Source organism: Oncorhynchus nerka, linkage group LG2 (genome assembly GCF_034236695.1).
Source record: "Oncorhynchus nerka isolate Pitt River linkage group LG2, Oner_Uvic_2.0, whole genome shotgun sequence".
NCBI lineage: Eukaryota > Metazoa > Chordata > Actinopteri > Salmoniformes > Salmonidae > Oncorhynchus > Oncorhynchus nerka.
In genome coordinates, this window is record NC_088397.1 from 19,416,586 (window position 1) to 19,438,087 (window position 21,502).

Here is a 21,502-nt window from a genome sequence, read left to right on the forward strand (position 1 = left end):
GGCTCCACCTATCAAGGAGGCCTGCCGGCTTGGTCTGACCCCCTTGGCCCTGGACAAGCTCTCTGACTTGTGCTGTCTGTTAACCTGTTGAGAAAATAGATGAGTAGAACAGTTTACATGACCTTACATAGAACTTATTGTGATGTCATCTCTTTAACAGTTTGCATGACCTTACCTTATTGTGATTTCACCTCTGTAACAGTTTGCATTGACCTTACCTTATTGTGATTTCACCTCTGTAACAGTTTGCATTGACCTTACCTTATTGTGATGTCACCTCTCTAACAGTTTACATGACCTTACCCTATTGTGATGTCGTCTCTAACAGTTGACATGACCTTACCTTATTGTGATGTCATCTCTAAGAGTTTACATGACCTTACCTTATTGTGATGTCGTCTCTAACAGTTTACATGAACTTACCTTATTGTGATGTTGTCTCTTAACAGTTTACATGACCTTACCCTATTGTGATGTCACCTCTGTAACAGTTTACATGACCTTACCTTATTGTGATGTCACCTCTGTAACAGTTTACATGACCTTACCTTATTGTGATGTCACCTCTCTAACAGTTTACATGACCTTACCCTATTGTGATGTCGTCTCTAACAGTTTACATGACCTTACCTTATTGTGATGTTGTCTCTAACAGTTTACATGACCTTACCTTATTGTGATGTCATCTCTAACAGTTTACATGACCTTACCTTATTGTGATGTCGTCTCTAACAGTTTACATGACCTTACCTTATTGTGATGTCACCTCTAACAGTTTACATGACCTTACCTTATTGTGATATCGTCTCTAACAGTTTACATGACCTTACCTTATTGTGATGTCATCTCTAAGAGTTTACATGACCTTACCTTATTGTGATGTCACCTCTAACAGTTTACATGACCTTATCCTATTGTGATGTCGTCTCTAACAGTTTACATGACCTTACCTTATTGTGATGTCATCTCTAACAGTTTACATGACCTTCCCTTATTGTGATGTCACCTCTAACAGTTTACATGACCTTACCTTATTGTGATGTCACCTCTAACAGTTTACATGACCTTACCTTATTGTGATGTCATCTCTAACAGTTTACATGACCTTACCTTATTGTGATGTCATCTCTAACAGTTTACATGACCTTACCTTATTGTGATGTCACCTCTGTAACAGTTTACATGACCTTACCTTATTGTGATGTCATCTTTAAGAGTTTACATGACCTTACCTTATTGTGATGTCACCTCTAACAGTTTACATGACCTTACCTTATTGTGATGTTGTCTCTAACAGTTTACATGACCTTACCTTATTGTGATGTCATCTCTAAGAGTTTACATGACCTTACCTTATTGTGATGTCGTCTCTAACAGTTTACATGACCTTACCTTATTGTGATGTCATCTCTAACAGTTTACATGACCTTACCTTATTGTGATGTCATCTCTAACAGTTTACATGACCTTACCTTATTGTGATGTCATCTCTAACAGTTCACATGACCTTACCTTATTGTGATGTCACCTCTGTAACAGTTTACATGACCTTACCTTATTGTGATGTCATCTCTAACAGTTTACATGACCTTACCTTATTGTGATGTCGTCTCTAACAGTTTACATGACCTTACCTTATTGTGATGTCATCTCTAACAGTTTACATGACCTTACCTTATTGTGATGTCACCTCTGTAACAGTTTACATGACCTTACCTTATTGTGATATCGTCTCTAACAGTTTACATGACCTTACCCTATTGTGATGTCGTCTCTAACAGTTTACATGACCTTACCTTATTGTGATGTCGTCTCTAACAGTTTACATGACCTTACCTTATTGTGATGTCGTCTCTAACAGTTTACATGACCTTACCTTATTGTGATGTCATCTCTAACAGTTTACATGACCTTACCTTATTGTGATGTCGTCTCTAACAGTTTACATGACCTTACCTTATTGTGATGTTGTCTCTAACAGTTTACATGACCTTACCTTATTGTGATGTCACTGCAAAGGAATAAGTTGTGGGATTGTCTTGAGTAAGAGTGCCTGAAGAAGTAAAAAGAGCATGTTTGTGTGTGTGTGTGTGCCCGCGTGCCTGTGTGCGTGCGTACGTGCATACGGTGACAGGTCTCACACCGTTGGTGGTGAGACGGTGAAACCTTCCTTTCCTCTGTGTTAATTACTGTTTAGAGTCGCTCTGTTCTCTCTTCTCCACTCATGTTTATACAACCTGTTCTTCCTGCTCCCTTCATTTCCCCTCACGTCTTCTCCTCCTCCTCTCTCCTCCCTTCATTTCCCCTCATGTCTTCTCCTCCTCCTCTCTCCTCCCTTCATTTCCCCTCACGTCTTCTCCTCCTCCTCTCTCCTCCCTTCATTTCCCCTCACGTCTTCTACTCCTCCTCTCTCCTCCCTTCATTTCCCCTCACGTCTTCTCCTCCTCCTCTCTCCTCCCTTCATTTCCCCTCACGTCTTCTCCTCCTCCTCTCTCCTCCCTTCATTCCCCCTCACTTCTTCTCCTCTTCCTCTCTCTCCTTCCTTCATTCCCCCTCACTTCTTCTCCTCTTCCTCGCTCTCCTTCCTTCATTCCCCCTCACTTCTTCTCCTCTTCCTCGCTCTCCTTCCTTCATTCCCCCTCACTTCTTCTCCTCCTCCTCTCTCCTCCCTTCATTCCCCCTCACTTCTTCTCCTCTTCCTCTCTCTCCTTCCTTCATTCCCCCTCACTTCTTCTCCTCCTCCTCTCTCCTCCCTTCATTCCCCCTCACTTCTTCTCCTCTTCCTCTCTCTCCTTCCTTCATTCCCCCTCACTTCTTCTCCTCTTCCTCTCTCTCCTTCCTTCATTCCCCCTCACTTCTTCTCCTCCTCCTCTCTCTCCTTCCTTCTTTGTCTCCTCTTGCTGGTAGGAAATCAGCAAGGCTTGCTCCCCTCTGCCAGCACTGTCTAATCCTTTCCCCAAAGCACCTTAGCAACGCTGGGAATTTGGAGATGCTAAAAAAACACCCATGTACTTCTCATTGGGCTTCCATTGGCAGCAATGGAGGAACCACTAATACATCTTCAAATGGTTTTGAAGGCATTTCTAACCACTCTGCTGTTGTGTGATAACTCCCCACAGCTACAGGGATGGGGAGCCTTGTTGTGTACGTCCCTTTGAATCTCTCACCATACACTCACCTTGGATTTGGTTTGCCGGCTATAGTGTTGTTTTGCTCACTAGAATGTGGATGAATTGTGGCAATTCCAGTGTCAATGTGTATTTTATTGACCTTTATTTCAACAGGGAACTCATATTGAGACTAAAGTCTCTTTTGCAAATAAGCTCTGCACAATACAAAAATTAACGCATCAATAGGCATACAGTAGATACATAAATATACACAATAAACACATTAAATACACATTAAGATTTTAAAAAAAACACAGTCATTTAAAACAAACACATTCAGCGTGATAAAAATCCTCTGTCAGCTTTAGCGACACCAAAGCATCCAATCAATACGTCTTTTGGAGATGAATCCAAACATACAGTGCAAGGAAGTTAAAGGCTGATTGACCTAACTCTCTAGACACCAGGAAGTTAAAGGCTGATTGACCTAACTCTCTAGACACCAGGAAGTTAAAGGCTGATTGACCTAACTCTCTAGACACCAGGAAGTTAAAGGCTGATTGACCTAACTCTCTAGACACCAGGAAGTTAAAGGCTGATTGACCTAACTCTCTAGACACCAGGAAGTTAAAGGCTGATTGACCTAACTCTCTAGACACCAGGAAGTTAAAGGCTGATTGACCTAACTCTCTAGACACCAGGAAGTTAAAGGCTGATTGACCTAACTCTCTAGACACCAAAACAGTCTCCAGAGTAAACCAACCCTGTGAACGGCTTTGATGACTTGTCATTCTAAATCTTAACAGTGAAGTTAGGTCAGTTGGAAGCTTGTGGAGCAGGGCTTTGTAAACAAAAAGATCCTAATGATGTGATAAATGACTTTAAAGAGGTCCAGACAGCCTTTTGCTGTGGTACGTACATTCTCTGCATATGCTGATACACTGGATGGCTGTTCCCCAACAAACCCACACACACCTGCACACATGGGTACACACACACACACACACACACACACGCATGCACGCACGCACACACACACACACACACACACACACACACACACACGCACGCACGCACGCACGCACGCACGCACACACACACATGATGATTAAATATACGCAATCAAAGAAATAACATACAGGCAAAGAATGAATACATTTATTTAATTTAGTTTAATTTATTAGTTTGCATTTGGATAAAAACTATACTGAATAAGACAATTATAACAGATTCCTTTACTCTCTATTATATGGGCTTATAAAACATGAGTTTAGGGCATTTAAAACATTGTCCCACTCACAACAGTGTAAAGTTACTGTAGCTGCTGACTGCAGCAACATGATTACACATCTTCCATAATAGCAACATTTCAATATCAGTCGTTTGTTTAGTTCTGAAAAGAGGAGTGGGTACAAACTCACACATCGCATATTACATTCATTTGTGATTTCATTTTTAGCCACGATTTGCGTTAAAATATATTGTTCTATAGTTATGTCCATACAAGAAGAAATCCAGAATGAAGAGTAAAATCCCATTGGATCCTCTCCAAGTCAGAAATGAGCTAGATGGAAGAGGATGTAAAACAGTATCGGGGTACTGCCTGGGCTGACTAAGCCTATGTGTGTGTTGTTTATACAGCGAGGAGTCAGATTATAAAGCTATAATGAGAAAACGTAAATACCTCCTGACTGTTCCCACCAACATGTTTAATCCCGGATGGATCCATGGTGTAGCGGTGCCAGTAAAGATTCCCTCTGCGCTGTGCGGACAGTGTAATAATAACTATGAAAGTGGATCAAGGAGGTGGGTGTTTGTGAAAATCTTTAGCCAGGGTATCACTAACAAGCATGGTTCTCTGGTTAGGCAAATCCCCTCCCTGAGATTTGCATATTGCCTCAGTCTCAACACACAAACACCAACACACGGTAGGCACACACATAAACATATGTAAGGATACACACAGGCTAATACAAACACTTACAGGTTCACACACACAGGCAAATACACTCACAGGTTCACACACACAGGCAAATACACTCACAGGTTCACACACACAGGCAAATACACTTACAGGTTCACACACACAGGCAAATACACTCGCGGGTTCACACACACAGGCTAATACAAACACTTACAGGTTCACACACACAGGCTAATACAAACACTTACAGGTTCACACACACAGGCAAATACACTCACAGGTTCACACACACAGGCAAATACACTCACAGGTTCACACACACAGGCAAATACACTTACAGGTTCACACACACAGGCAAATACACTCGCGGGTCCACACACACAGGCTAATACAAACACTTACAGGTTCACACACACAGGCTAATACAAACACTTACAGGTTCACACACACAGGCAAATACACTCGCGGGTTCACACACACAGGCAAATACACTCACAGGTTCACACACACAGGCAAATACACTCACAGGTTCACACACACAGGCAAATACATTCACAGGTTCACACACACAGGCAAATACACTCACAGGTTCACATACGCAGGCAAATACACTCACAGGTTCACACACGCAGGCAAATATACGTACAGTCTCGCACAGGCAGACAAATACACTCACAGGTTCACACACGCAGGCAAATGTACGTATAGTCTCGCACAGACAGACAAATACACTCACAGGTTCACACACGCAGGCAAATGTACGTACAGTCTCGCACAGACAGACAAATACACTCACAGGTTCACACACGCAGGCAAATGTACGTACAGTCTCGCACAGACAGGCAAATACACTCACAGGTTCACACAGACAGACAGATATACGTACAGTCTCGCACAGACAGACAAATACACTCACAGGTTCACACATACAGGCAAATATACGTACAGTCTCACACAGACAGACAAATACACTCACAGGTTCACACAGACAAACAAATACACTCACAGGTTCACACAGACAAATACACTCACAGTTTCACACAGACAAACAAATACACTCACAGGTTCACACAGACAGACAAATACACTCACAGGTTCACACAGACAGACAAATACACTTACAGGTTCACACAGACAAACAAATACACTCACAGGTTCACACAGACAAATACACTCACAGTTTCACACAGACAGACAAATACACTTACAGGTTCACACAGACAGACAAATACACTCACAGGTTCACACAGACAGACAAATACACTTACAGGTTCACACAGACAAACAAATACACTCACAGGTTCACACAGACAGACAAATACACTCACAGGTTCACACAGACAGACAAATACACTTTGCCTCCGGAAAGTATTCAGACCACCTGACTTTTTCCACATTTTGTTATGTTACAGCTTTGTTCTAAAATGGATTCAATAAAAAAAACTCCTCAGCAATCTGTACACAATACCCCATAATGACAAAGAGAAAACAGGTTTTTAGAAATGTTTGCAAATGTATTAAAAATAAAAACATAAATAATTTATTTACATAAATATTCAGACCTTTTGCTATGAGACTCTAAATTAAGCTCAGGTGCATCCTGTTTCCATTGATCATCCTTGAGATGTTTCTACAACTTGATTGGAGTCCACCTGTGGTAAATTCAATTGATTGGACATGATTTGGAAAGGCACACACCTGTCTATATAAGGTCCCACAGTAGACAGTGCATGTCAGAGCAAAAACCAAGCCATGAGATCAAAGGAATTGTCAGTAGAGCTCTGAGACAGGTTTGTGTCGAGGCACAGATCAGGGGAAGGGTACCAAAACATTTCTGTAGCATTGAAGGTCTCCAAGAACATAGTGGCCTCCATCATTCTTAAATGGAAGAAATTTGGAACCACCAAGACTCTTCCTAGAGCTGGCCGCCCGCCCAAACTGAGCAATCAAGGGAGAAGGGCCTTGGTCAGGGAGGTGGTCACTCTGACAGAGCTCTAGAGTTCTTCTGTAGAGATGGGAGAACTTTCCAGAAGGACAACCATCTCTGCAGCACTCCACCAATCAGGACTTTATGGTAGAGTGGCCAGACGGAAGCCACTCCTCAGTAAAAGGCACATGACAGCCCGCTTGGAGTTTGCTAAAAGGCACCTAAAGACTCTCAGATCATGAGAAACAAGATTCTCTGGTCTGATGAAACCAAGATTGAACTCTTTGGCCTGAATGCCAAGCGTCACGTCTGGAGGAAACCTGACACCATCCTTAAGGTGAAGCATGGTGGTGGAAGTATCATGCTGTGGGGATGTTTCTCAGCGGCAGGGACAGGGAGACTCGTCAGGATCGAGGGGAAGATGAACGGAGCAAAGTACAGTGAGATTCTTGATGAAAACCTGCTCCAGAACGCTCAGACTGGGGCAAAGGTTCACCTTCCAATAGGACAAAGCACACAGCCAAGACAATGTAAACGTGGCTTCGGGACAAGTCTCTGAATGTCCTTGAGTGGCCCAGCCAGAGCCTGGCCTTGAACCCGATCGAACATCTCTGGAGAGTCCTGAAAATAGTTGTGCAGCAACACTCCCCAACCAACCTGACAGAGCTTGAGAGGATCTGCAGAGAAGAATGGGAGAAACTCCACAAATACAGGTGTGCCAAGCTTGTAGCATCATACCCAAGAAGACTTGATTCTGTAAACACTGCCAAAGGTGCTTCAACAAAGTACTGAGTAAAGGGTCTGAATACTTATGTAAATTGTATTAAAAATAATAATAATAATAATAATAAATCAGACAAAATTTCTATAAACCTGTTTATGCTTTGTCATTATGTATAGATTGATGAGGAAAATAAACAATTTAATCAATTTTAGAATAAGCCTGTAACGTAACACAATGTGGAAAAATTCAAGGGGTCTGAATACTTTCCGAAGGCAATGTACAAGCTCAGACACAGTCAAATACACTTAAATACTCTCTCTCTCTCTCTCTCTCTCTCTCTCTCACACACACACACACACACACACACACACACACACACACACACACACACACACACACACACACAAACACACACACACACACACACGTACAGCACCTCCCCCCACCCTCTCATTCTCTCACCCTGTCCTCTCCCAGTGTCTCCAGCAGACTAAGGCAGTTCTGCCCTGTGCCTTAACCCTCAGGTCAGTGGATTAGTATGATTTAATTAAGGGCCCCAGGGGAACCAGCTCTCTCTGACTTCCCCACATCTGCCGGCTTTCCGTGTCAAAACGCCACTAAATTACACAGCCAGCGTCATAATTGACGCTAATTTGCAGCCGTTTATTTTTTGGCAGCTCAACAGGGGAATGGCAGAAAAAAGGCCAAGACGTGGAGGGAAATGTGTGAAGTTTGACCCACCTGCTATCTGCAAATTACCCAGCTCCAGCTCCAGCTCTATAGCTCCAGCAGGCTAGCAGAGGGAAAGAGAAAGAGTCATCTCACTAGCACCTATGACTGGCTGATTAGTGATTACTGAGTGAGTCAAAGTTGTGTTCACGTTGGGATAAATGCTCTACTTTTTTGGTCAGGTATAGTTTTTGAAAAGTGGATCAACTTCTCAGAGAGCCTCATGCTGGCTGTTCCTGGCTTATAGGCACTTGGAGTAGCAGTTTGTTTGATTTGAATGAACTTCACATTGAATGTTTCAATCTTCCACTCCTACACCTTTTTGTATCATTATTTTATTTGACATACATACATTTCTTATCATAATTTACTTTTCGGTGCAAAGGTTTGCCTTTCAATAAAGAAATAATAACCCAAAAGCTCTTAGTTCACAGAATTAAAATCAGAATCAGAATTGGATAATGTTATCGTCAGTCACCCACTATATGTTGTTTAAGGTAAGGGCTTAAAACAATCATCTGCAGGGATCTCTGCCTATATGGAATTTCAGCACCTGGACAGCTCCATGTAAGGTTCGACAGAAATAGAATTACTTCTATGAGCTTTCCCTGCTGGCTGTGGGTCTCCCAGCTTGGTGTAAAGGGGGTATTTACGCCTGGAGTGACATGAACTGAGAGAACAGTATCTACTTAGTGGCAATTGTATAGAACAGCACATAAGTGGTCATTAGGCTACCTTAACGTTCCCCTTGTTTTCTGTGCTGCATGCGGGAAACATGCAGTTGTTGTGCTTGAAGAATGAGAAATTACATGTAGGCCTAAACATATTGTTTATTGAAACGCAGGCAGCAATAGAGAACATTGTCCATTATTTATTTATTTGTAAGTACTAATAAGTGTTATACAGCCTGATTGTAGTTATTTTGAAAAATAGGTCCTATAATAGAAATACATTTTTGTATCAAACGTTTAATAGTTTCATTCTTTAGTTTCATTATTTCTTCCAATCTGGGGTGGGGACTGGGGAGGATGGGGGGGGTATCCTAGTAGGAACACTTCAATCCCGGACAACCGCAGAGGTGCAGCTGCGTGGTGCTGTGAAATGTGCCGAACAATTGGGAGCACTGTTCGCCATCTTCTCGCCTTTCTTAGACATTTGCATAGCCCGTTCTGCTTGATTGACTACCATAACCGGTCCAGGGGAACCTCTTTTGTCCGCTAATCACCCGAGGATGGCGGGGGTAGAGCTGGGTGACTGAAGCTCGGAGCTCGGGGCTCATGTGATGGACTCGGCAGATTCCCTTAGCGGAATGAACATTGAAACTTAGAGAGGGGAAAACTCACAAATGCCGCCGCTTCCATGGAGTCCCATTGGGGCGTTTTCAAACACTCATAGACCCCCCCTCCTAGACTTGATCCAGACACTTCAGATTGTTAGAGTGGGGAGTTCTCCCTTACCTCAGATTTCAAACAGTTACTGACTCCATAAAGGCTTGTAATGCAATAGAGGCTAATGCGGCAGCGTGTTTCTACATGCGTTACATGCATTACATCCACGATAATTGTGTAATGAAAGAAAACGAACTTTTCTGAACTGTAGCTGTAATTCAAATGCAGAAGAGAGAGAGAGACAACAACGAAAACAAACACGACATTTTAGAAGACAATTTCAGAAAGATTAGCCATGAAATCGTGGTAGGCCTATAATAGCTTGATCATATAGAAAGAGGCCTCTTGTAAAATCAAATAGAAGGCAACAGTCAGTCATTCTTCCACCAGGGAGGGCTACGCGCTGAGAATCCTAATTATGCCCAGTCCCCCTGCCGCACTGTTCAATGGCTCTGAGGACCGACTGAGACCGGTCACGGTGATTACCGGTCCCCGGGGGATTTTGTGGCTTTCGTCGGTAATTGATAGTTAGAAATTGTTCTAATTGAATATAAAGTCATGATGGCATAGGTCTAGCGCTCTTTGCTTTCCGTCACAGGATGACTGCGTCGGAGCTTTTTGTGGGGGAAAGTAAAGAGATTTAAATCATTTAAAGGTTATGAATGGTAATGTGCTTTCATTGACATTCACAATTTCCAAAAACACACCATTGGAATTAAACTAGAACCTAGTCATGGATTGTCAAGTTCTGTGTAAAATAATGATTTTGGAATTTGCAAATAACTTCGTGAAATTGCAGGACATGTATACAGCTTTTGTCAACGTGATGAACTTTAGTACCTGCCAATCAGAAATATATCATTATCGGAATTATTATTTCATGAGTCAGTTCAGGTGAGGGAAGAGATGTAGCCTAACATCAAAATAAAACCAAAAAGATGACACATCTATAAAAATGGTTCATTTTAAACTGTAACTAACGTTTTTTTCCTGAATACTAAAAGCCATCTTTCTCCAGTTTAATTTCTTTCCATGCATTGCATTTCAAGCTCTCGGCTGTGCTCGGACAGAGTGTGAGGGTTTTTGTGTGGTCCCGTGGATTGTCCCCAATGGTTGCCCCGCTATGCCAATGAGGGGTTCCTGGTCTCCCTTGCACCTGCGTCGCATCTCGCTGCCTTCAGGAATTCGCTGAGGCCTGTAATCTGCTTTGTGAAGCCAATGAGAGCACGGTTGACTGAGTGAAACTTTCCAACCGCAAGCACCACACACACACACACACACACACACACACACACACACACACACACACACACACACACACACACACACACACACACACACACACACACACACACACACACACACAACACACACACACACACACACACACACACACACACACACACACACACACACACACACACACACACACAGGGCCCAGTTCAATGCATGGGGAGTCAGCATGGGGCAGCGCTCCAAGACCAGGCCCAGCCAAATTCCAGCAGAGCTGCTCACAATCACCTCTACCCAGGCTTCACAAGAGCGGAAGACCCGCTGCAGACGGCGGGCCAACTATAAAACCAAAATAAATCACTAACATTACATAGAGACATCCAAAAATGTTCCCATAAAAATCTTCTGTTTAACTTTTGTCTGTCCGTGTTGCTTGAATAATGGTATCTGGCTATATCAGTCCGTCAAGCCAACGATGAAGAAAATTAATATTGACCGAAGCTTTATGTTCAGGCTTTAGTGATATTATATATTGAAATATAATAGATTGTCAACTGACAATATGCAAACCCGAGTTGATGTCCAATATTCATGCCCATACCAAGCGTCTTGTTGGGTCTCATGTGCTCTATTGGCCCAGATTATTTTGGAATGCGCCCATTAAGTGAATATCGTTCAAATCAGTGATATGTATTATCTAAACGGGTCTGTATCTAAACTACCTAAATGTTGTTATCAAATGTTTCCCAAGTCTTTATCAGTTGTCTTTCACATTTAGAGGATTCTATTTAGGGTGGAAAAACATCGCGCGCGCACACATGAACACACACACACACACACACACACGGCACAAAACGTCGACTCTTGGAAGGGGCGGAGGATTAAGAGGCTGAAAAATTGTTAAACATGTCAACGTGTAATTGCACGATAAGGCCCTCGCGAGGAATTTATTGGCCCGGTTGCTATTTCTATTCCGTGCTAATCTGGTTTCAGCACATTCGGTTTTTGCAATCTGTCTCCATAATCTCCTGTGACAGAAAGGCAACCAATGGCAGCGAAGAGGTTTTTAGGAGCGAAAAAAAAATATGCGGAGGCGTGATAAAGTGATGCTAATTATCCACATTTAGGACACCGAGTGCAAGAGATCGGGGGTTTACTGGGTGGCAAATACTAACGCGCGTCTGAGGCTTCCTGGTGCTGAATGTATCAGTGTCTACAAGATAAGAATACCGCGTGGTGGGGAGATATAATGGTCAGGGGCCTCCGCTGCCTCTCTCTCTCTCACACACACACTTTTCACAAAGAATGGGGTAATTATTGTAGGCGAAATTTTGCAGAACGTTTATTTTGGATTTGGAAACGGTCCATGGACTTGCTCCACTCTTTGTGCGTCTCTACTTTAGATACACGATAAGACTCAAATCAAATGTAGTATGGGATTGTGTGTAGTAGGGTAGGTTAGAACAACATTTAAATCGATACATGTCATTTCTATCTGATGGTGCTTTTAGAAACGCATTTTACCTCTATTACGTTAAAGATTGGATACCAGAGAACAACTTAGACAAGAGGAGTACAAATGTTGAGGATGAATAGTTTGATGACCTATGGTAGTTGAATAGAACAGTGGCCTATAGACTATTATTTGAATTTATACTAGGGCTGGTTAAGTGTGTTTTGTCAGAGTAACAATCCAGTTTGTACACCATATACAGGAATCCAATCTAAAATATCCCTGTATAAGAAGTGGGATGTAGGATACCCTAAAATAGTTCATAGACACTTTTAGATTTTCCAACTCTCAGCCATCATTTTGAATGAACAGCTCGGTATTGACCGTAAGGCCAAATGTTACGGTTATATGCCTGGCTATTGACCTGTTATTAGCCTATAGAGCGCTGACGCGAATGGACTGAAGCGTGAAGGTCCAGAGACGATGATAGAAACGATAAAACGCGATCTGAAATACTTTCTTTGATAACTTGCCCACATTTCTATATTATATTTTGTTTAGGACCTGTGTGACTTGCTTCATGGCTGGCGAAGCTTGGGGAACCGGACTGACGTCATGGTTCCGGACTTCCGGTGCGCAATTGTGAGAGTCTTTGACTTGCCTCTGACCCCGGGGTTAGTTCTTCTGATCGTCTAAATCCTTGTCTACTTTACACAAAACACTCTCCACTACTCCGCTCAGTAACACTAATCCCCCATGACAACCAAACAGGTACTGTGCGATGGTGTCTTGACTGCACACTGATTCATCTACTTCAGTAAGGAGGAGTACGCACGGAGTAAATGAAGATATACACACCGATTATTGATCAGTTACTCCGCTCTCATCGATTGTTAACTTGTTATGTCTATCCCCTTAAAACGTCACACGTCATTGCCGAGGTGGGCCTATAGGCCAAGGTATGTCAATGGCACACCAGGTCTCCGGACAGATTTAGCTGAAGCTGAAAGGATTTATTTCCACGTGCGCCTTTACAGCGTCTCTGGTATATACCCTGAAGGAGTGAGCAAGGATACATTGAGAATGTTAATTAAATGACCAATGAATAATTGTATATTCTTTGTATCTGCATCCATTCACATTTCATTGAATTTGGATTAGTTTGGGATCAAGCCTTGCGTCCAAGATATCCGTCTCTAAAGAAAGCATCTTTGACAAAATAAGCATCTTTACTTCTCATTTGTAATCCTACCACTTTTCAAAGAATTTACTTTATTGCACCGCGAACAAAAATCATGGAGGAAACGAGTATCAAAGGTCAATATGACGCAAGTTTTGAAAATTCTCTACAAACAACATGTAAAAAGAATGCCATTGTAGATTTGCACCATTAGTTAATGATATTGGGCCTATGTTTTTCCATCTTGGCGCACTGATTCTTCCAGTTTGTGTCTGTCATCTCCATCAAAATTGCAACAAGTTCTGGAAAAGTTTGAATAACAACGCTTTCTGAAAGTTCAATGTAAATGAATGAAATAAAATGAGAGCAGAGATTATTCCCTCATTTCGTTTATTCCCTCATTTGAATATTATAGTTTATGAGATTATTTTAGACCAATACACGTATTTTTGTACTTTCTTGAAAATGATAATTATGTCAATGAAAAGTAAAATCTTTACGCACATTACGAGTTGTGGAAATGACTGAAATATTGTGAGTTAATTTATGAGTATAATGACAAACATGAAACAGGGAATGTGAAAAAAAATTATTCATAGTTATATTGCAATGATCAACAAATAGCCAGAACGCACATGTCAAATCATCACAATTGGTCCACAATTAAGTTTACATTATTATGCAAATTATATGGGATCTTAGAAGAGCAAAAACAGACAGTCAAATAACTTATTTTAAAAGGGGTGATTCTGTCATCAGTAGGCCTAACTAGTGTTGACCGATGGCGTGAGCGTCTTCCTGTTGGTCAAAAAAGATGTCACCGGACAGATAATCAAAACAAGCCCGTTCAAAAAAATCAAATCAAAACATTAGTCGACCGAGACGAAGTTCCTCCCACGAGACATTAGCCAAGTCAACAGGTGTTGTGACTCGAGCCTGTCTTGTTCCCTTCCTCGCGACTACCACAACGTCGTCCTTTTCTTTAGGTACTAAAACGAAAGATATATGATATATTATTAAATTACATTCAAAGAGCATCTGATATATATTTTACAGCTATTTGATTAATCAGTAATATTAATAACAATAGCATAATGCTAGTAATGACATGCTAATAATAATGATATGACCCATTTTATATATAAAATGCATTAAAACGCTAGTGGGCCTATCTTATTTCAGTGGTCCAAACCAGTTATCACATATCTGAGTATATTTATTCCAAACATGCTGAATCCTGATATGATACATGATATTATCATTAAAGCTATTGCTGCTGCACTTCCAACTAAATGAATGTATAGGCCTATAACCCTGTCTGATGTCCTGTCTCGTGCTTAAACCGAGCATCAAACCGTCAAGGTTGTGTGACAAGTTAGTACGTCCAGCATTACTAATTCGTCCTTATTTACTCATATTTGCCATATGTACTCTATTCGATTTTAGTCACTATACGTTTTAACCCGATTTTGGTTTAGACAGACAACCAATAGAGCCAGCATCTCGTAGATGTTTTGTTATGTAATTTGTTAATCTGCCATCAATTATATAAATATTAATTAGCCTTAACATTGTTAACTCAAACTGTGTCAAGTAGAAAACCTATACAATCCAAAGTAACGAAACTAACACGTTTTCCATAACCAGTGAAACATCTGGGAAATTGATTTAACTCATACTTCAACGCAAAATTGTTTTCTTTCCTGGCAGAATTGCATTTAATAAATTATTTACAGTTGCTTATCAATCTCATCTAGTGTTTATTCACAATTTACATGATTTATTTTTTTACAACAACAAAAACAAATGGTTCAGATACAGCAACCCACGTGAAGACGAGAAAACGTGAAATGAATGGAAATCTTGTAAACTTTTCAAAACATTTTCCACATTCATTCTAATCACACGGTTATCTCATTTAAATGTCCTTATTAACGGTTATGTTTCCACAGAAAATGTAAATACTTCACAACCTAAATCGTCTCAAATCTTGGCATCCCCATCAGTTAGAAAGCAAGTAAACCGAGCAATTAGGCCTACTCGCGTTTCATAAACCTGGACAGACAATACCCCACTGAAAAAGTTAATTTTGTCTAATGTATTCTTATTGTTTTTTTAATTAAGATATTCGCCTTCAATGTACAATAACCAATAGCCTGTACAAAGAGATAGCAACATTCTAAAAGAGGTAAATATTTGGTTATGTGATTTTGTTGCGCTATCGCACAGTCATGTTTTTCTCTCTCTCTCTCTTTCTAAATATGTGTCAATGGAACAGTTCCGTTTACCCCTGTCGTGGAGCTCTGGTAGTGCTGCGGTAGCGCGTGAAGTCTACTTTGAACGGACGGGTCACCTGCAGCTTCCCCCGTCGGTAAATACATGCTTATCATGTCCCTCAAGTCCCCGGGACACGGGGCGCGCGAGTGAGTAGAGACGGGAGGGCTCACACTCGGTTCCGATTTCACCAGAGAGCCCAGCGTGCCCATCGACCCGGACGAGGCGACACCAGAGCTCTGGTGCTGCGTGTAGGTGATCCCGCCGTAGCCGGACGGAGAGGCGCTCATGTAGCTTTGAGAGTTCGAGATGGGGCTGTACTGGAGGGCCGACATGTCGTAGCGGTGCATGGGCTGGGGGTTGTGCGGGTGGTGGTGGTGTGAGTGGTGGTGGTGCCCACTGCCCGGGTGCTGGCTGTAGGCGAGCTGAGCCTCCTGCATCATGGCCGCGGCCGCCGCAGCCGCAGCCACCTGCCCAGAGTACGCACCGTTCGCCCAGCCGTTCATGTGCGCGTAGCTGGCAGCAGACGCACCACCGTGACCCCCGGGACTGTCTAACCTCTGTCCGACCCCAGGGCTCATCCCTAGACCGACACCCCCACCCCCTGTCCCGGTAAGCAGCCCACCGGCCAAAGAGTATTTGTCCTTTTTTAACAGTGTCTTGGTCTTCCGTCTCGGTCTGTATTTATAATCCGGATGCTCCTTCATGTGCATAGCTCGTAGCCGCTTCGCCTCGTCGATGAAGGGTCTCTTCTCCGCCTCGGACATCACCTTCCACTCGGCGCCGAGCCGCTTGCTGATCTCGGAGTTGTGCATTTTGGGGTTCTCCTGAGCCATCTTCCGCCGCTGGCCCCGGGACCAAACCATGAAGGCGTTCATCGGTCTCTTTACGCGGTCTTGGTTGACTTTGTTCCCATTGTTTGATCCTCCCATGTGCCCCGAATTCGTGTTCGTTTGGGGCACTGGGGAGTGTAGGTCAGTCTCCATCATCATACTATACATTCACCTGGTGTTAACTTTTTCAACCAATACACGGAAACATTCAGTCACGGCACCTCCACACTGCTGGCACACACCGTCACTTGCGCAAATCAACCCTCCCGGAAAAAAATAAATAAAAATGGAATGAAGAAATACAATCCAAAGTAAAAGGTACTTCGATAAACTTTTCCTTCCTTCTCTGTATTAGTCGTTTTCTCCTCTTGTTTTTTTTCCACAACCAGCTCGATGAAAAGCGTCTCTTTGAGCTACTTTCTGTGCCTATAGTAGTAAAGTTACGGAGCTTACCCATATGATGCGCGTTGACAGCGACTAAATGAGGTGGTGGTGGCCAATGGCGCTTTAGGAAAGGCGTGATTTGCATGCAGTCTCGCGGTCAGGTGACATAGGAGGGCTAGAGCTACTCACCCGCAAGTAGTGGGTTACCTCCAACTCCCATAAGGGAACGTAAATAACAATAACCTACTTTGACAAGTTTGGTTATTTTACAAAGATTATGGCCGCGATGATAATGCATAGGGAAAATGACAGTTTTAGACCAAAATTCCCCCAAACAGATGCGCGCGGTCCACAGTGTGGCCCCCCTTTTCAAAACAAAGCTTATGTCGAGAATAACATTGATTGGTTATACAAAAATGAATGTAGGCTAGGTCTACATATGCATTTCATAGCCAGGTGATTATATAACTATAATTGGTAGCCTATCTATATTCATGACATGGAAATAATCTTTAACTCGTTCTATTGAAAGATGTTGCTTTAAATCAATTCGAATAATTTTGGGATCAGTACAATATTGCAATGAAATAGGATAATTCCCATAGCCCATAAAAACTCAGGACAAGAAAAAGGCAAAATAAAACACAAGCATATATTTAAAAAAAAAACACAACCCCTACTTGGAGAAATCAACACTAAATGTGCTTTCATTTGGATTTCTCTGTGATAATTTGCTTGGGGTATCTGCAAATAAGAGAAAATATAGGCCTAGTCCCATTATCAACAGCCTATTTGGAGCCACAGGTGTTTTCCTGTTGTGCCGGTTGCTAAGAAACAGGTGACTGACGCCCAGAGCACGTGCCAGCCGAACCCCTTTTGTCTAAAAGCGGTGGAGGGGGGATTGCTACAATTGACATTGTGCTAGAACCACATGGGAGTTACCCATGATGAGAGAAAGCAATATAGTATTTCTCCTGGATGTACTATTCTGTGGGAGACATTTGTCCCCCTGCAATCTCTGGGCGTTTATAGGCCAAGCAGGGCAAATACAGATACATTACAACATACAATTCTGAGTGACCTGCCTCGTGGTTTTACCTATTTACCTATTTTACATATGGCTTCAATAAACAAAACAAGACGTAAAACTACGCCGTCACTTTACATTTCAGAGATATTTTTATTACGCTCATTGATTTTTTAAAATAGTTATTTATTTATTATTACAATACAAAGCATGCACATACAAAATACACACAAACCTCAACGACATCACACCTGCTCATACCCACCTGTTCTCAACCCTATTTTCTGTGCCTGCACTACTCTCTGCCACATGTCCTCATATTGCACCATTCTGTTCCTCTCCGTCGCCCACGCTCTTTCAATATTTACAGAATGAAGCATATGATTTTTCCATTGTCTTAAAGATGGAGGATTGGTTATTTACAGTTTTTAAGTATACTTAAAAAAAAAAGATAATTAACGAGAAGAGTGTTGTCCAACCCATCCTGTATCTCACTGCATCCTCATATGACATGTCTTGAAATATGCAGACAGGCGGATTATAAGTAAATGTACATTGTAATTTACATTGTAATTGTGGATTATGTCGATTCAAATTCAGCTAATTTCATTAAGGCTAAATCATTTGTTTTTGTGTTTCCATAGCCCCATAGCAAAGTCTGTCTATAGTCTATTCACGGGTTGGCAGTCCACCAAACCAATTCCACATCAATCAATTAATTAATGACAGAAAGAAACTCAACCAGTTATCTAATATTTAACATAAAAAATATGATTGTGAATTGTATAACCTATTCAACGTAAAACATTAATAAACAATTCATTATCTAAAATAGGTTTTTCGAACCAGGCCCTGTGGTTATTCAGAAATGATTCACAAATTTACAAGGGCGAATTATTGCAAAACAAGTATAGAGTCCTATTGACCAATACCTTGTTTTATCAATACGTTATAATTATCGTTGCCAAACAGAGAAGGTCACAATTGACACCGAGTATGAAGGAACATCTTCAGGAGAAAGGCTCGGTTCTATCGTGGCAGAGCTTGATCGCCGTCTACTGGAGCCTCAATTCGGCGGGTGCGCACATTCCATGAACGCGCGCCGTGGTGCTGAAAGACAGCGCTCGCAGAACTGAAGCACACACACAGTAGGCTACCACACTGCACTCGCTCTCAGTGGTCTCTCTCACACGCAGGCTACTTATAGGCCTGCACTATGAAGAGTCCATATTACAAACAAACACACACCAAAAAGCAGGCTATTTAGTGAGTAATGAATGCTTTATTTTTTATACACTGATACAGACCTATAATGGAAAATAACGAAATACAAACTCAAATCGAAATACACATTTTTATATGAAAGCCCTTGAAACACAGTGGCAGAGTCTTTATATAATGAAGCTGATACGGTCCAAAACATTATTCGTAATTTGACGAATTCTGTAACGCAGTTGATAGTGGCAGTATCTGCATATTTACATTCTAGATGTAGCTCGGGTTTACGTAGGAAATTCATGATTTATCAAAGTGGCAATTTTTCAGGTGCGATTCGCTGACAATTTGCTTATCCATCCCCGTGTCAACCTGACATTCAGCATTGTAAGCTTGGGTAAATAACATGTTATCTAAGGAGATGTCAAATATACGCTGCAATGAATAGGCAGGCCTCCTTGCAACTGCCACGGCTAAGGCAATTTGACACGGTCAATTCCATCGCCACCAATGACAATAAATAGGTCGAATCAGGAATTACATTTGAATTCAACTGACTGAATTGAAAACGGGATTTACCCAACCCTGCTTCCATACATGATGCTAGCTGTCAGTACACACTATCATAGACAAAATAATATTTACACGAATCATTTACATTATAGTAATTCTGCAGACGCTCTTATCCAGAGCAATTAGGGTTAAGTACCTTGCTCAAGGGCACGTTTAGAGATTTTTCTAATCGGTTCTGAGATTCGAACCAGCGCCCTTTCGGTTGCTGGGCCAACGCTCTTAACCGCTAGGCTGCCTGCTTCCTTAAATGTGCTTCCCATTAAATGTGCTTTCCTGCTATTGTTACTGTAAACATTGAACAATCGATCAAAAAACTCAAATGAAGCATACAAAATACAGATGCATTTTATACCCAATGATTATTATTACGATTATGATTATTATGTTACTAATGGGCTATTATTATTACCCTATTGTTATCATATTACTATGGCCAACGAACACTTTTCAATAATTATTAAATTAATGATTTCTGTGCTTTTTATCGATTCAAATGCAAATTAAAAGGTCATGCTAATTAATGTCTGTGTTCCTGTTCGGGCTGAAAACACATCAGTTTGGTAAATCAGTTTCAAAGTATTTTCCAAGTCTTTCTCCAAAACCAAAGTCTGTTATAAAAAAGGAAATGTCTTTGGCATCAACATTTGGAATTAGACTGAGTAGGAAAAATCCTCATCATATTTCTGAATGCTTTACTTATTCTGTCAGTGTTTAACCATTGACAAGAGCTTGTTCCAAAACCTTCATCCGATGCTGCTAAAGTGCGGTCTCTCCGTTTCATCCCGTCCCTAAAGTGCACGTGGAGTGTCTCTTGAACTCGCGAGAATGCGCGGCTTTAAACGGTCAACATCTGTCAGGTGCTTCTGTCGCCTCTCAGCGAGTTTTGGGAAAATAATTGGCACGTGGGGGCGGGCGTGGATAGCAGGGGCGCATGCTACTATGTTGCGAGTTTTAGCCTACATCTATCTGTCTGTTGCTCTATTCCGTCCTCCAACACAGCGCGCATCATGAACACCCACAACATAGGATAGAGCTAGAACATTTGCTATTCTTAGAACTTTAAATGTATCTGTATTTAAAAAATAATGTATTTCCATATTTAAAAAATGTTCACGTTTCTCTTTTATTCGAGTTTTCTATGGATTTTAAACCGATGTTAGGACGAACTTTATTGTTAGAATTGATCCTGTCTGGGCACTTACAGTATGTTATTACAGTTACACATTGCACACCCATTATGACTATATTACTCCAAGCAGCAAGGTACCCCCCCCACACACACACACACACACAATGATGCCATTATTTGTGGCGGTTTGTCTGTCATGAGGCTACTTCATTACTCATTAAACATAACAGACTGGAGGAAATAAAGGTGTCTTTTCAATGGGATCCAAGTCATGTGAATTCTAGCTCTATAGTCTCACTCTAAAGAATTTTTGAAAATATTCCCATCTTTTAAAAATATTTTTTTACAAGAAAAGAAAGAAATCTAATTCAACTATTCATCAGTGTCCTTGATTGGCAT

At 41.6% G+C, this 21,502-nt stretch overlaps 1 protein-coding gene across 1 annotated transcript; it reads right to left on the bottom strand.

Annotated features, from left to right (window-relative positions):
• Window positions 1-9,816: 9,816 nt before the first annotated feature.
• Window positions 9,817-17,264, bottom strand: LOC115124315 (transcription factor Sox-1a-like). Its single transcript, XM_029653719.2, has 2 exons — window positions 15,957-17,264; window positions 9,817-14,657 (listed from the first exon to the last, which is right to left on the bottom strand). Exons 1-2 carry the CDS (start codon window positions 16,941-16,943, stop codon window positions 14,628-14,630), a joined length of 1,017 nt encoding a protein of 338 aa, XP_029509579.1. The 5' UTR covers window positions 16,944-17,264; the 3' UTR covers window positions 9,817-14,627.
• Window positions 17,265-21,502: the final 4,238 nt, after the last annotated feature.